This window comes from Peromyscus eremicus, chromosome 9 (assembly GCF_949786415.1).
Source record: "Peromyscus eremicus chromosome 9, PerEre_H2_v1, whole genome shotgun sequence".
Classification (NCBI taxonomy): Eukaryota; Metazoa; Chordata; class Mammalia; order Rodentia; family Cricetidae; genus Peromyscus; species Peromyscus eremicus.
In genome coordinates, this window is record NC_081425.1 from 1,127,956 (window position 1) to 1,142,841 (window position 14,886).

Consider the following 14,886-nt stretch of genomic DNA (forward strand, 5'->3'; position numbering starts at 1 on the left):
ATTTGAAATATAGTAGTCCCTTCTTCAATGGCTGCTAACTTTAGAAATTAGCAGCAATGTCCATAAGGAGGTGACATGTATAATAGGTTGTAGATAATGTGGAATTGTGGAAACAGGTGACAATCCAGCATCTCATCTTCAGGTGCAGTTGATAAAGAACTGACTTTAGAAGAGCAAGAAAACTTTAGATGGTTACTGATTAAAAATAACAGAAAAGGCCTCCAACTGCTGGAGCTTCTCTCCCTATTCTCTGTGCCCTTCATCCTTTCTGAGGAGGACAAAATGAGAAATCATCTTAGGATTATGCTTGGAACAGGACATGCATGTGAATGACATATTAAAATGATAGAAGAAATCCCTGTTGGCTGGTAGAAGCTCCACAGAGCAAAGAATTTTCTAATAATCTGTGTTCCCTATGAGATAAGTAATTTTGTTCCAGCTGTTTTACACAAGCTGTCTCTAAACTGTTTTTGAAATTAATAAGGTAATCTTTTGGATTGAAAGGAAAAAATTGGATTTTATCAATATCAATTTTATCTCATTCTTTTTCTGTGTCTAGATATGTGCGTTTGTTATATACAGTACCTTCGGGCACATTTATGATCTCCCAGTGTACTACTCATGTATGAAGGACTCAATGCTTTTGATAGGAAAAGAGGTAGGTTAGGTGGCTAATAAAGCTTTCTCTGTTCCTTTTTCCAGACTTTGGTTTTGTATTTGCCTTCCAAAGCTAACTTCAACATGCTCAAAAGGAAACAAAGCTCCAGGGTGGAAGCTCAGCCAGTTACTGACTTTGGTCCTGATGAATCTCTGTCAGACAATGCTGACATACTTTGGATTAATAAGCCAGTAAGTCATCTTTCTGAATTTCGGAAAAGCACATGCTGATATAAGAGAAATTTCATTCATACATTCAAAACTCATGTACTTTTAGGTTTGAACTATGGTTTAGCTACAGTGGAAAGTGAATGAGTCTTGGAGTCTGGTGGTTGGGTTGGAAAAGATTCAAATTGAAAGGATGAGGTGTTGCTATGAATTCCTCACATAGGAAGATACAAACAGTGTAAGAGGTCTGTACTGTGCCTTCTGGTCTCCTCTCTGCTCTGGATACATTGTCCTCAAATCACACAGTGTAGAGATAATTCCACTCCCAGGCTGACCCAAGATGAGCTACTACTCCTATCCATATGCTTTTTTTAAAAAAATAGCATGTTCAACAGTAATTTACTTAGGTGGAAAAGGTTGCAAGACACTGTCCATTTCTGAATAGCCTTTATGTTGATTCAAATCTTGTGACAGAACATGTGCCTAGTATCTCACAAGTTCATGCATGTTGAGCATGAGAGAAAGAATTATTATGCCATACATCACTGCATGTTAGAAGGTATAGTGGTTGGGACTGAGCCAGGAAGTTCACTCTTAAGTCTTGGGAATTCAGTTCCATACAGCAAAGTAGGAGAGACTTCCTTCTTAAACTCATAGTTGTAAGTGCTGAAGTAATGAAACAAATTAAGCTGAGGCACTCTCAATGCTTGCTCCTCCCCTAAGCAGGACAAAGGTAGTCAGGCTGGCTTCCCCTTGAGTTTTACTAGCCTGCTCCTGGAAGACTTCCATAGCCTGCTCACAGGTCTTTGTATATTGCACTCTCTGTTGACATTATCCTTCTGCTTTATAACTGTTGAAACATCCTTAGGACTCCCACTATAAATTAAAATGTGTTGGCATTATATGGAGAGCTCTTTGTGAGCAGGCTCTCTCCTGGCCAGTGACCACCCCTTTCCTGTGTCTCTACATCATCTACTGGAGTCTTCTGCTTTCCTATACTGTCTAGCTTATCAGTATTGGTATCTTTTGCTCATGTGCTCTGATCTTCAAGGTCCCATCTCATTTCTGTTGGTAAGTTAAATCCTCCTTGTCCACTAGGTCTATTTGGATTTTACATCTTCCTCATTTGCCACTTCCTCAAATAGATCGAATGAACTTCTCTTCACTTATCCAATTTTAGATTTGTCTATAAATATAAGTGACATATAGACAATCACAGAGACATTTGTCCCTCTGTTCTGTACCCAATTTTGGCCAACCACAGAGTCAAAATATTTGAATGAAACTTGCATCTGTAATGAACATGTATGTATTTTTCTTTCTTATTCTTTCAGAAACAGATTGGTATAATAGGATTTTAAATAAATTTAAGTATTATGAATCATCCTAAAATGATTTAACCTATATCAGAGAATATATGTAAGCAATGCATAAACATTGCCCATTTGTAGAATGTACCCAGGCCCCCTCATATTTGAGCTTCTGATGTGGGGACAGGTATTGAGATGCAACTACATATGTCATGTATAATATCTTGCTTACTATATTGGCTAATATATATATATTAGCCTATATATATATATATATATATATATATATATATATATATATATATATATATTCCAAGACACAAGCATTTCTAGATGCATAGTAGGTCTTCTGTTCATGTGTTCATATTTAGGGAACTAAACTGACTAGAAAATAAACCTCTCACTAACATTCTCTTTATGTCTAGTCCATTAAAAACTTTCTAAGAACTTTGAAAGATGGAATTATAGGTGTAACCCCAGAGTCTCTGACTAAAATTACTAATGATTAATTATAATTCTTCAAGCTCAAAGCCTATTTGTTGTAAAATAGCCCATCTTTCAAATCTCCTGGTAATTAGATTATTTATATTGGAGGAGTCCGGATAGGGTTGAATTTACATTCTGACATTTATTGGAGGGTTTGTCAAATTTCATATTTGAAAACTTCAGTACATCAACTCTTAAAATACAATGAAGTATATGTGTCTTCTGTTTTCACTATGTTTTTATATAAATATTGTTATGCTTGGGAAAATATTAGACTCTACTCATCAACGTACAAGAGTTTCAGTCTTCTCAAAGTTCTGTCAGTCATTCTTAATTTTCAGCTTAAGGCTTGCTAGTTTATAGAGATGCATGATCCCTCTATTATCAAACTATACCCCTGAAACAGGAGTATAAAATTAATGATTAATATAATGACACACACACACAGATACACTCATATGTATATCCAAAATATAGTCAATAAATGACACTAATTATGTTTAAAAATTGTGCACTGAGTAATCCAGTAGCAATACTCTGTGAGTTTAGCATGTGTATACAAGTAATCCTTTTCATCCTAGGCATTACTTTTAAAATGAAAGATTATATGTGAGTACATTAAATATATACCCATTTGTTTTTATTTCTTTCTTCTTATTTTAGGGTTAATTTAAATCTTTAGACAGTACATCAATGTGTGTCTATAATTGCAGAAATTTAATTTTAAAAGAAATTGTAGGATAAATGTACAAAATGTTTTCTCTGAAAAGAGACAGCCTCATTCATTATCTTTTTTCTGCAATGATTATTTTAGAAATGATTTTTGAATTTTTAAAATTTATTTTTATTTGTGTGTGTGTGCATACGTAGTGTGTGTGGGGTGTGTCAGAAAACAGCTTTTTGAGTTTATTATATCCTTCAACAATAGGGTCCAGAGATTGAACACAAATCACCAACCAGGCTTGTATGGCAAAAGGGATCTCAGTGGCCCAGAAATGTCTTTTATGAAGGGAGATTATATGTGATGTATTTTTTAAAAAACCTGTATAGGAGTGTTCTATATCAAATCCATTTTAAAAATAATTTATGATCTGCTATGATAGACCATTGTTTAAGATGCTGAAGAAGTATTAGTAAATAGGACATGGCTGCTAATTCTGGGAGCTTCATGGAGACAAAAGAAAGAAAAGTCACACCCAAGTTCACTGAGGGTGAGTTGCTATATTATGTAGAGAATGAGAATTTCCCACAGAGTGGTCTGATTGCCTTCAAATTAACCTTGGGTTTAACGCCTATTAATGTATAATCACAGGAATGTTTCATAATCTTTTCAGAACCTTGGTATGTTCATGTGGAAAATGAGCTGCTTTGAGAAATAAGCATTATAAAATGTGTGAAAATATTGAATGTGCCTTATGAACTCAGCAGATGTTCCCTTCTTCTTCTCCTCTGCACTAGTGATCTATTTGAACCAAAGTGTTATGTCTTTCAAATAGTGTGCTTTCTAAGACGAGTCAAAGGTCTCAGTTCATAGTGTCACAAAGTAGCTTTGGCCTTTGTTGCAGTGGGTACACTCTCTGCTTCGCATCTGTGCCATCATCAGCGTCATCTCAGTGTGCATGAACACACCCATGACCTTCGAGCACTATCCTCCTCTTCAGTATGTGACCTTCACCTTGGACACTTTATTGATGTTTCTCTATACTGCAGAGATGATAGCAAAAATGCACATCCGGGGTATTGTCAAGGTGAGAGTTTTCTTGTCATTTAAGTTAATGAACAAAGAACATTGAATATTTTAATCAACTCGGTAATACTTTCATATGAATGTCCAAATACAGTGCATTTTTATATTATTGAGATTGAAATTTTTAAAGAGCATGACTCCAAATATTGGTAGAAATACTTAACTGAATGTACCAGGCTTTGCTGACTCCCCATGGTAGGACTTACTTTTTCAGAGTAGGGAATGGGGGAGAGGGTTCCTTGAGGGGGAAGGCTGGAGAGGGAGTGGGAGGAGAGATGAGGGGGATCTGTGGTTGGTATGTAAAATGAATAAAAAAAATCTTAATAAAGAAAAAAATATTTTTAAACTTAATTGCATTTTATAAGATACAAAGCCTTAGGATATCTGCAAAGGAGCTAGTTGCTTTAAGTATATGTTTCATGAGTCTAGGGTTGAGTGTATTGTGCCATCTAGAGCTAAAGCCATGGCCTATAATGGCTATGGACTCTTGAGAAGGCACTTTAATATTTGTTGATGTACTGAACACAAGATAAATGTCACATGATATAATCAGAGCATGATGGCATTTAGCTGGCTTTCATAAACCTGGATGTTTTGAACATATAAAAGGATAAAAAGAGGAATTAGGAGATATAGAATCCTGGGAACTGCAAGGAAAAGAATATGTACATCTGATTGGTACCCTCGGGAAATACAAATAAATTACACTTTTAATAAAAGTTAAAAAAAAAAAAAGAAAAGAGAGACTTTTTTGCCACAAGATCTTGGTTCTATAGCACTAACCTGTTCAGAGATTAGGAATATGAAAAGATGCTGTTCCAGGAGTAGCTTACATTGTCCCATTTGGAGAGAGTGGTATAGTGTGGGCTTTAAGGCTTGACAAATGACATATTGACTCAAAGTCTGTCTCCTACATACTGGGGAGGTTCCGGGGCATGTGAGACCCCATGCAAGGACTGGGAGTCCTTAATAAAATGATTCTTGACACAGAGTTGGCTGTCACTCTCTTCTCTTCACTTTTCTTTATCCATCATGCATTGTGGCACTGTCCTTAATGGAGAATCATGATAGTCAATAAATTGTGGTGTGCATTTCTAATGTTTTATTATAAAATTATGAATCATAGCCTGCATGAAGATCAATAATTGAACAGCTATATTTCATTTTAAAGAAAATCTGAGCTTCTAACTCACTTCAGAAATAACTTCCTTTGCAGTGCTGATAATTTTTTCATTTGCTTCCCAAAAACATCATCATTGTATAAGGCGAAATTAACAGTAATTTGTAAAATAGGTTAACTACCAGTTGATGTTCATATTCCCTTGATTGTTATAAATATCTTTAAGTTGCTTTCTCAGAATCAGGACTCACACAGGTTTATATATTGTATTTGATTTAACTGTTTGCTAAACTCAAAAACTATTTTTCTGATTTCAATCTATAAGAAATGACAAATTAAAAATGAAAACCAGATAAGTGTATTTCTGCTTTTAATTAGGAATAATTAGAGTAGATGCACATGTAGTGTCAACTTTAATTACTCTGCATTGCTAATATTATCTTGAAGTAGTCAGAACATCACAGCTCATTAAAACTTGTGTTTGAATGCTAGCTGAAGTTTCTGTTAAATCTGAGATCTGATTGTCCTAAACCAAAGTTTAAGTATTTTTCATTATCTTGATTCTTAATCATTAGAGTGTAGCAGTTAAGTGAGTGATGCTAATTGCTGATTTTCTGATGTTAGTTCCAAACTATAGCTTCATTATTTGGTACCACACAATTCTTCAGCATTCATATTATAAAAGACAACAAGTTGGGTTTGACATTCCATTCTTGATTGTAAAATGAAAGTTTTAATGAAGTTCGATGTTATCAAAAAGGTTACCTGTCACAATAAATTTATGTTACTAATTTAAATTTTATTGTTTTGTAGTTTTATGTTTGTGAATTTGTCTTGTTTTTACAGTTGCATGACAAATACAGACATTTTTAGGGATAAAAACATCAAAATAAAAATATATCTGTCCACAGAGATGTCTTGGAAGACCCCATATTTCTCAAGTGAATTGCTTTGCTATCTTCAATTAAATTGTGAAAGTTTTAAAAATGTTAATTAGTAGCTGTCTGCTAAAAACTCTTCCTATTTAATTCACTTGCCAGCAGTATGCCATTGCCTCTCAGTTCTCACTCACAACTTGCAAAAGGATGGTGCCTTTGTTCACTTACAGGGCTGATACTTGTTTGTCTACACATGTAGAGTGATGTTATGAATATCTGTTTCATTTTTAATTTTTTATTATTTATTTTACTTTTTGAAATTATACTGTAATTACAACATTTCCCCTTCCCTCCCCTCCCTCCAAACCCTCCCATATACCCCTCCTTGCTTTCTTTTAAATGGCCAGCCCTAAAAACAGGTACATACAAGTAACATTATATAGACTGAGCAAGATGTATTTACATATTTAGAAACATACACATAGAGATAGAAACTGAAAAATATGCTTGTAGGATATCAAAAGGCTCTTGGAGAAAGAAAAGGAAAATTGAAAGATAAAGAAGTGTGGTATTTAGAGGGCATAGCGGAGGGAGAAAAGGAACACACACACACACACACACACACACACACACACACACACACACACACACACACGGAGCAGCTAGTACTTAGAAGAGGCCTGAGGAGTTGGAAGTGACAGATAGGCTGTGCTCAGACAGAAGCTGGCAAGGATTTGTAGAGTCAGATGGCCTCTGGTAGGGCTCAGCATGACCCGAGAGTTCCTGCTGTGGTCAGTGAAGACCAGTGAGGGATTTTCATCCATGAATAACAGGATCTAATTTGTATTTGAGAAGGTTTTTAATTGCCTCTCTTCAGAAGTATTCCTGTTGACTAAATCTCTAAAGGAAAAGCCAACCAATCGAAATGATGTATATTTGAGGTACTGAAGATCATCCCATGTATTGTAATCTGAATTCCTCAAATGAATCTCAGTTGTCTGTTTCTTATCTGGCAATATATCTAGATAAAAGTAGAATGCATCAACCAGGTGGTGGCATTCCTATAATCCTGTCACTTGGGAGGCAGAAGCAGGCGAATCTCTGTGAGTTTGAGGCCAGACGGTTTTTACAGAGTGAGTTCCAGGACAGCCAGGGCTACACACAGAAAAAAAACCTGTCTCCAAAAACAAAATAAATAAATAAAAATATAATAATAATAATAATAATAATAATAATAATAATAAGCATGCATCTACTGAACACTGTTGGAGCAATAATTAACAATGCTAAGATATACTAACAGAATGACCCTGGGAAGCTAGTACAACAATCCACACGCTCATGAAGCTACCATCGCTTATCATTTCTGACTACAAAATATATCCCTCTAAATGCATTTGGTGTTTCTGCTTGTTAAGTATTTGCAAGGCACTTTTAGATACTTTCTTACACTGAATAATTGATTGGCAGCCTTCAACTGTTTACCTTTATACAAACTGACTGACAGGTCTTAAATAACTCATATCCTCCTTGACAAGCATGATGATTTCTGCCCAAAAGCCCAGGTAGTGTCTGCCCTCCATTTTTGTTGACACTTTGTTATTTCAGAGGGAAATTCTCGTTTCAAATCCCATTTCATTGGAATACACATTCTGACCTCAGGATAGAATCCCTGTTAGTAATGAAAGCAATAAATCTTCATTTTCTTTGACCATAACTTCCCAATTAAAGTCAATATATCTTTTTTTTGCAAATTAAGGAAATTTTCTCACTGTTACTGCCTGGTTATCTTTCCTACTAGCAGTGGGTGGTCAAGCAGTTTTAAAGGCCTCATTGCCTATAGCATGCTCTGGGCCTTAGGGGACAAGCTGCCTTAGGACTTGATAAGATTAGTTGCCCTCTGTTACTACATGTTAGGTTTGTGAGGCTAAGAGAACAAATAGATACTTTCTTTTTAACATCCTGAATTCAGAATTCTGCAAAATCCCATCTCGTCAATTATTTGCTTTAAAAAATTGCTATTTTAAAGTGCTAAAAATATTCTTTTTGAAGTTCTGTTTTATTGTGATATGAAAATTGTAAATGGTTTGTACTGAATTAACTTTGACTATTCCAATCACAGAATTAATATACATATATAAATTCATTTTGCCTGACAACCCATGTGGAATTTATTTTCAGGGTGATAGCTCCTATGTGAAGGATCGTTGGTGTGTTTTTGATGGATTCATGGTCTTTTGCCTTTGGGTTTCCCTTGTGTTACAGGTAATTAAATATGTTTAAATCGCAAAGAGATGTTTTTAAAAGTGAGCATTAGATTTCATTCAAAATTTATCTAGAAACATTGAAGAATATATTTCAAATGTAGTTGTGTTTCTTATATTTCATATATTGTTTATTTTACATGTTCATGGATAGAAAACTCTACTTGTAACATTTAAATTATTGTTGATTACAATTGTGAGTTCTTCACAAAAATTAAAATCAATATTAAAGGTAGTTTTTCCTCATGAAACAACTATAAACATATTGTCAATGAAATGTAATAAAAGATTTGAAGTGAGATATCTAATTTTTTAAATCAAAAGTTGAATTTGGTAAATTCTAAGTTCTGGACTAAATCCTCACTAAAAACAGATGAAACTATTAATATTGAGATAGATATTAGACAACATCAACAGCATTACAAATATAAATGCTTTATTTTAATAAATAGAAAGTGTGTATAAGAAGCTTTTACAGAGCATTTTACTAGGAAATAGTATAATTCAGTCTCAGATTCTTTCAGGCATGATTTTACATTTAAGTACAGTTACTATGTTCTCTAGTTCTGATTTGATTTTTTTTTACTGAGAAACCAACACGAGATTTACCTTTATAACAAAAATTAAGTGATCAATGCATTGTTGTTAGCTTTTAGTATAATATTGTAAGTCAGATCCCTATTCTTCCCGTCTTTGTTTAAAAAATTCAGAACAGGCTTTGATGAGATGGTTCATCAGCTAAAGGCACTTTCCACCAAGCTTGACTTCCTGAGTTAGATCCCTGATATTTACATGGTGGAAGGAGAGAACTGACTCCTTCAGGTTGTGTCTGGCACTTACCTATGCACTGTCACACATGTGTATGCACACATAAACATACACACAATTAATTAATTAATAATAAAAATTCAGAGTACAAATGTGCATTTCATCTCTCCAACTCTTCATGGTGGCTGTTGATTAGCTGTCCTTCCTCATTTTTATGAAGTGCACCTCTTCTGTGACCTGATTTCACCTCTCATACTCATGTGTCCTTTACATTTAATAAACTATTGTATGTTAGGTGAACAGATTTTTGTGATTATTTTGCTTCTGCTAGGAAGTAAGTGGTCATTTTCCATATTTTAATAATATTTTAATATTTTCCCTATTCTTTTGTTTTCTAGATAGTCAAAGACACTATAAGTGAGAAACAGCTCAACGGTTGGCATTTTATTTTATGATTAAAAAAGAACTATGGCTTGAAGAACTAGAAAGTGGAGATTTAGGGCACTTTCACTAGTTTATGTATTTGTTTCTCTTAGGGTAGCTATAGTGTTGAGATGTGATTCTTGGTGAAATACAGTGTAGGTACAGGATGCACATTCTTGTGTTACTAACCATTCCACTGCAATAAGCAACACTAAGGGGAGTCTAAGCTTGTGCATTTCTTCATCTGTAGGTGTTTGAAATAGCTGACATAGTTGATCAGATGTCACCTTGGGGCATGCTGCGGATCCCACGGCCACTTATTATGATCCGCGCTTTCAGGATTTATTTCCGATTTGAACTGCCAAGGACCAGAATTACAAATATTTTAAAGTAAGCTTGGTGCATACATTAAGAGGAATATTTATGGAATTTCGGGGGGGGGTATTTAATATATCTTATCTAACTTTTCTCTTTTCCCTAGGCGGTCAGGAGAACAAATTTGGAGTGTTTCAATTTTCCTCCTTTTTTTCCTTCTTCTGTATGGAATTTTAGGAGTTCAAATGTTTGGAACATTTACTTACCACTGTGTTGTGAATGACACAAAGCCGGGGTAAGTTTCTTAGCTGTAACACAAATCTTACATCACCACACTTAGCCACACTTTAAATCCAGGTGATTAAAAAGGACATTTCTGCACTTTGTGTGTGTGTGTGTGTGTGTGTGTGTGTGTGTGTGTGTGTGTGTGTTAAATTGTCAAATACTTTAAAATCAGAGTTTTTGGAATTTTGTATTCTTTATTCTTTGCCAACTTAGCATTGTTTTGTCCAAATTTGAGCCAAAAGTTTACAACAAGCTTGATCAAAAAAGTATAACGTGGTGGGAAAGAAACAAAGACAAATCTTCCTGAGAGTAGCCACATGGGGAGTGAGCTTACAAAACTTTGGAAGATATCCATGGTGTTAGATTGTTAGGGAAAATAAAACCCTCATTCTTATAATTAATACCAGTGGTCATCTGTTCCTAAAAGCAGTTTCCTGGCTGATTTCAGCAAATTTCTAGAAAAAGGATAGTTATCTGTTGCATCCATGTATTACAGGACTGGTGATTCAGGTAAAACATGTGAGTAACATAGTGACTGATGGTGTCATAGGGCCTGATCTCGTGCATAGCAACCGTCACTACGACTGGAGGAAGGAGCAGAACTGATTGCCAGCCCCTGGACATACATGACAGCCCTGGTGTGGGCTGGGCATCAGAGTTTGGGATTCCAAGTTCAGTCCACAGATGTTCAATAGTTGTAAGTGTACAATGTAGGGCAGAAATTGATTTTATACCTCCCATTCATATCTTTAAGCGGGGATTGATCTGTTTACAAACAAAAGACTTGCAAATTATATTTAAGAAAAATCTCAATTGGAATTGTAGAATATGAATTTACAGCACTTTTTTAAACTTTAAGGGAGACTCATTTGTATTAAAAAATCTATTTGCAAATAGCTAGGATTTTAAAAATATTGCAGCTTTTATAATACTTGTGATTTTTTATTATTTGGAGAGTATTTTTCATAAAAGATTTTTTGTATAAGTGAAAAGAAGATGAAGAGCTAAATGAATCCATGTGAATATTTACATATGCATATAATTATATTATATAAATAATGATAGAATTGATTCAATTTCAGTATTTTTTCTGAGCTTACATAAATTGCTCAGGTCATTCCTCTGTGACTTGTATACAGATTGTCTTCTGAAAGCATATACAGAGCTTTCAAAATTAAAATGGACACAGTAATTTGCAAAAACTTCATGTATTTTCACTGATTATATGTTAAATATCAAAAACCTCTTAGCAAATATGCTCATGTTTTTATTCTTATTTCTTATTTATATGTGTGAGTGTGGTGCTATGTATACACCATGGTATGCCTGTGGATATTGGACGACAGCCTGGGGTAATTAGTTCTACTCAGTTCTCCCTCCCATTTTATAAATAAAGTTTGGTCTTCTGAATATATTATTTTCTCCACTATCACAATTCTATTCATCTTTTATTTAACCACTTTTATGGAGTCTTTGTTGACATGGAAAAGCTTGTATGTAATTATATATAAGCATATTATATATAATATATACTTATGGAACTCATTATTATATCTTTGCTCATGAGAAACATTACTAGTTTTCAGGAAATACTGTCTTCACATATAAAATGGGAAATATTTTTTCCTACTTTATTTTTAAATACTTTTATTTATTCTTTGAAAATTTTATACATATCCACCCCCACTCTTGCCTGCCAGCTGCCCCTCTAAACTCATCACCCTCCCAACTTCCCATACTCCATTAATTTATAACCCATGGAATCAAACTAGTGTGGCCCATACAGTATGATGAATATGAGATTAATAGACTCCTTTCTTTCTTTTTTGTAAATTCATGAATGAAATTCTCTGAGTCTGAAGTTTGGTTTATTGTGGTGGTGTGGGCAGTGGTGAGGAGACTTCCATATTATGAGTTAAATATAACCAACATATTAATATTTGATTTTTCTGTAGGGTGTGCCAAATTTTGTTTTCCACAGACCTACTTATTTTTGTAGCTTGTAACACTGGACTAATGTTTATAAAATACTTCCTGGGTATCCTTTTAATAGTTGTTGGATCTGTTAGAACTAGTCATGTCTCAATCCCCATATTAGTGATTTTAGTTTTATTTCCTTTAGGGCCCACTTTCTAGTTTATGCATCTTTTCTCTCATATGCAAGAAGCTGTGTGACTTCTTTAATGATCTCTGCTATTATTTGCTTTCCTGGTTTTTTAATTCTCTTATCTTTCCACTCTTTCTTGCCACAGTTGGTTTTCTAGACTTCTCTTTCTCTTGTTTCTTCAGATGAAACATGTCACTGACTTTAAGAATTTCTCTTTTTAAATACAAGGTCTTAATGACATACCCTTCCTTCAGAGTTCCTCTCTAAGTACATCTTCAAATTTTGATATTTTGCATTTCACTCATTGTTTAATCCAAATGTGGGTTTTTTTTATTTTTCTTGTGCCATCTTTCTTGACCTGAGGTTGTGTAAGAAGTATGTTTTGAGTGAGAGAATTTTCAAAAACAATAATTTATGTTGCTATGTAATTTTATTCTATTAAAATTAGATAAAAATCCCTACAAGAGTTTTATTAAGGATCATTTTGAGGAGTGATATACAGTCTGAATAGGTGACATTGCATGAAAATTAGAGAATTCTCAATTTTTGCATATAATTTTATTGATGCTTTGGTCAAGTTAGCTGGTGATGTTCCAGTCTTTTTATCAAACTGAAATAGCACCACCATGTTTTATTAATATGACAGGAATTTCCTTTTTCTCTTTTAGCTCTGTCAGCTTTTTTTCTTTCTCTAACTTGAAAATCTAATTAAGTGAATGAACACAAAGAGTCTTTGTCTTTCTGATGAACTGACCTTTCTATAGTTACACATTTCTAACTGTTTCTGAGTTAAGTTTGGTGAAGGCCAGGTATGTAGTGAATCAAGAAAATGACCTTTTAAAGTTTCCTTTCACAATAACAATTAGATTTTGAAGTCTAAAATAATCTATTTTTGTTTAGCCAGCTTTTGTCTTATTAACAATAGATATTTTCCTGAAGCTATTTAAAATTAGATGTGCTTCATTTCTTTCCTAGACTGGTAATAAAAGGAAGCAAATGTCAACCCCACCCCCAAGTATTATGAGCCACTTAACTATAAGGCCAGATTGGTAAGAATGGGATTGAGCTCATTGAGAAGAGCTAAAATTAAGAAGGAATCTGGAAATAAGTTGAGTTTGGCACAGTTGGCCAGAGACCCTAATCAACAGCTTGAATTTCACTGTTACACACACACACACACACACACACATACACACACACACACACACACATGAAGAACAAACTAACCAGTCAATATGGAATATGTTTTTGTCCCCCACAGCAGGACGTGGAATACAGCATGAACAACAGAAAACAACTGAAACTCCTAGACACTGTTACTGGGATAGAAACTAGTGTAACTATTTCTAATAAAAGTTTGACAGATATTTTGTTTTTAGAAAGGCTGAGTCTGGTGCCACCTTTTCCTATGTGAATTTTAAGTCTGCAGATGCATCTTTTCCTGTGGTCTCCATTGTGTTCTATGAATTCACTGACTATCTCCTAATGCTGAACTTGAACTCTTTCTAGTTACAGTGTGACTTTGCACATAAGGTCATTTCTAGCTCCTGATCTTTCAGACTGAGGGCTCTGGACCTCATTTGGATCCTGGATGCCCAGTCCTGTTCCTATCTCCGTGTTGCTAGCCACTCTCCTGCTGTTCCTACCATGTGCTCCTTCTGCACTGTGCTTTAGCATTGGGAAATGAATTTTTCTTTCTTATATGTTGTTATTCGAAGTTTTTCAGACTTTTTAAAATTTATTCATAAATAATGCATCAGAAAGTATCAAAATTTTTATTTTTACCATTTATTATTTTAGTAATAAAGATTATAATATTTGTATATTTGTTTACTTAGTATTCTTTAAAGTTTTCATTCATGTATATAATGAGTTTTAGTCATTTTCATCCTCTATTATTCTGTTGCATAAGTCATTTATTCAACAGTTAGTTGTTTGAAATGGATGGAGTTGACTTCAATATAGGACATCTTTTCAGTAATACTCAGAGCTCCTTTTCCTCCTCCTCCTTCCTTTCTTCCCCTTCCCCTCCTACCTCTCCTCCTCTTCCTCTTTATTGCTTCTTCTACAACTTTGTCTTTCTTCTTTCCTCTTACTTATTCCTTGTCTTGTTTTTCTCATTATTTTGCAAGATCAATAAGGCCACATTTAATCAATGTTTAATGGATGCATTATGTCTTTTAGTCATCTCCTTATCCATAATTCTGGGATTCTAGAACAGAATTAATACTTATTAATCATTTATATAAGGTATGATTGAAAGAATATTTTACTTAGATAAAGGTAACATAACCCAAATTGACAAGAAAGTGAAAATAAGCAAATAAAGAAAAGTAAGTCACTAAATGTGGGAGAGGA

At 34.3% G+C, this 14,886-nt stretch overlaps 1 protein-coding gene across 2 annotated transcripts in view; it reads left to right on the forward strand.

Moving 5' to 3' along the window:
• The first annotated feature begins 733 nt into the window (after positions 1-733).
• The window catches only part of Nalcn (sodium leak channel, non-selective), a 298,952-nt gene continuing 284,799 nt past the window's right edge, over positions 734-14,886 (forward strand). For both annotated transcript variants that reach the window (XM_059274302.1, XM_059274303.1), the window contains exons 1-5: positions 734-849; positions 4,187-4,369; positions 8,548-8,631; positions 10,072-10,211; positions 10,303-10,431. In XM_059274302.1, coding sequence (XP_059130285.1) covers positions 742-849; positions 4,187-4,369; positions 8,548-8,631; positions 10,072-10,211; positions 10,303-10,431 — 644 coding nt within the window. In that variant the 5' untranslated portion in view covers positions 734-741. The remainder of the gene's footprint in view (positions 850-4,186; positions 4,370-8,547; positions 8,632-10,071; positions 10,212-10,302; positions 10,432-14,886) is intronic.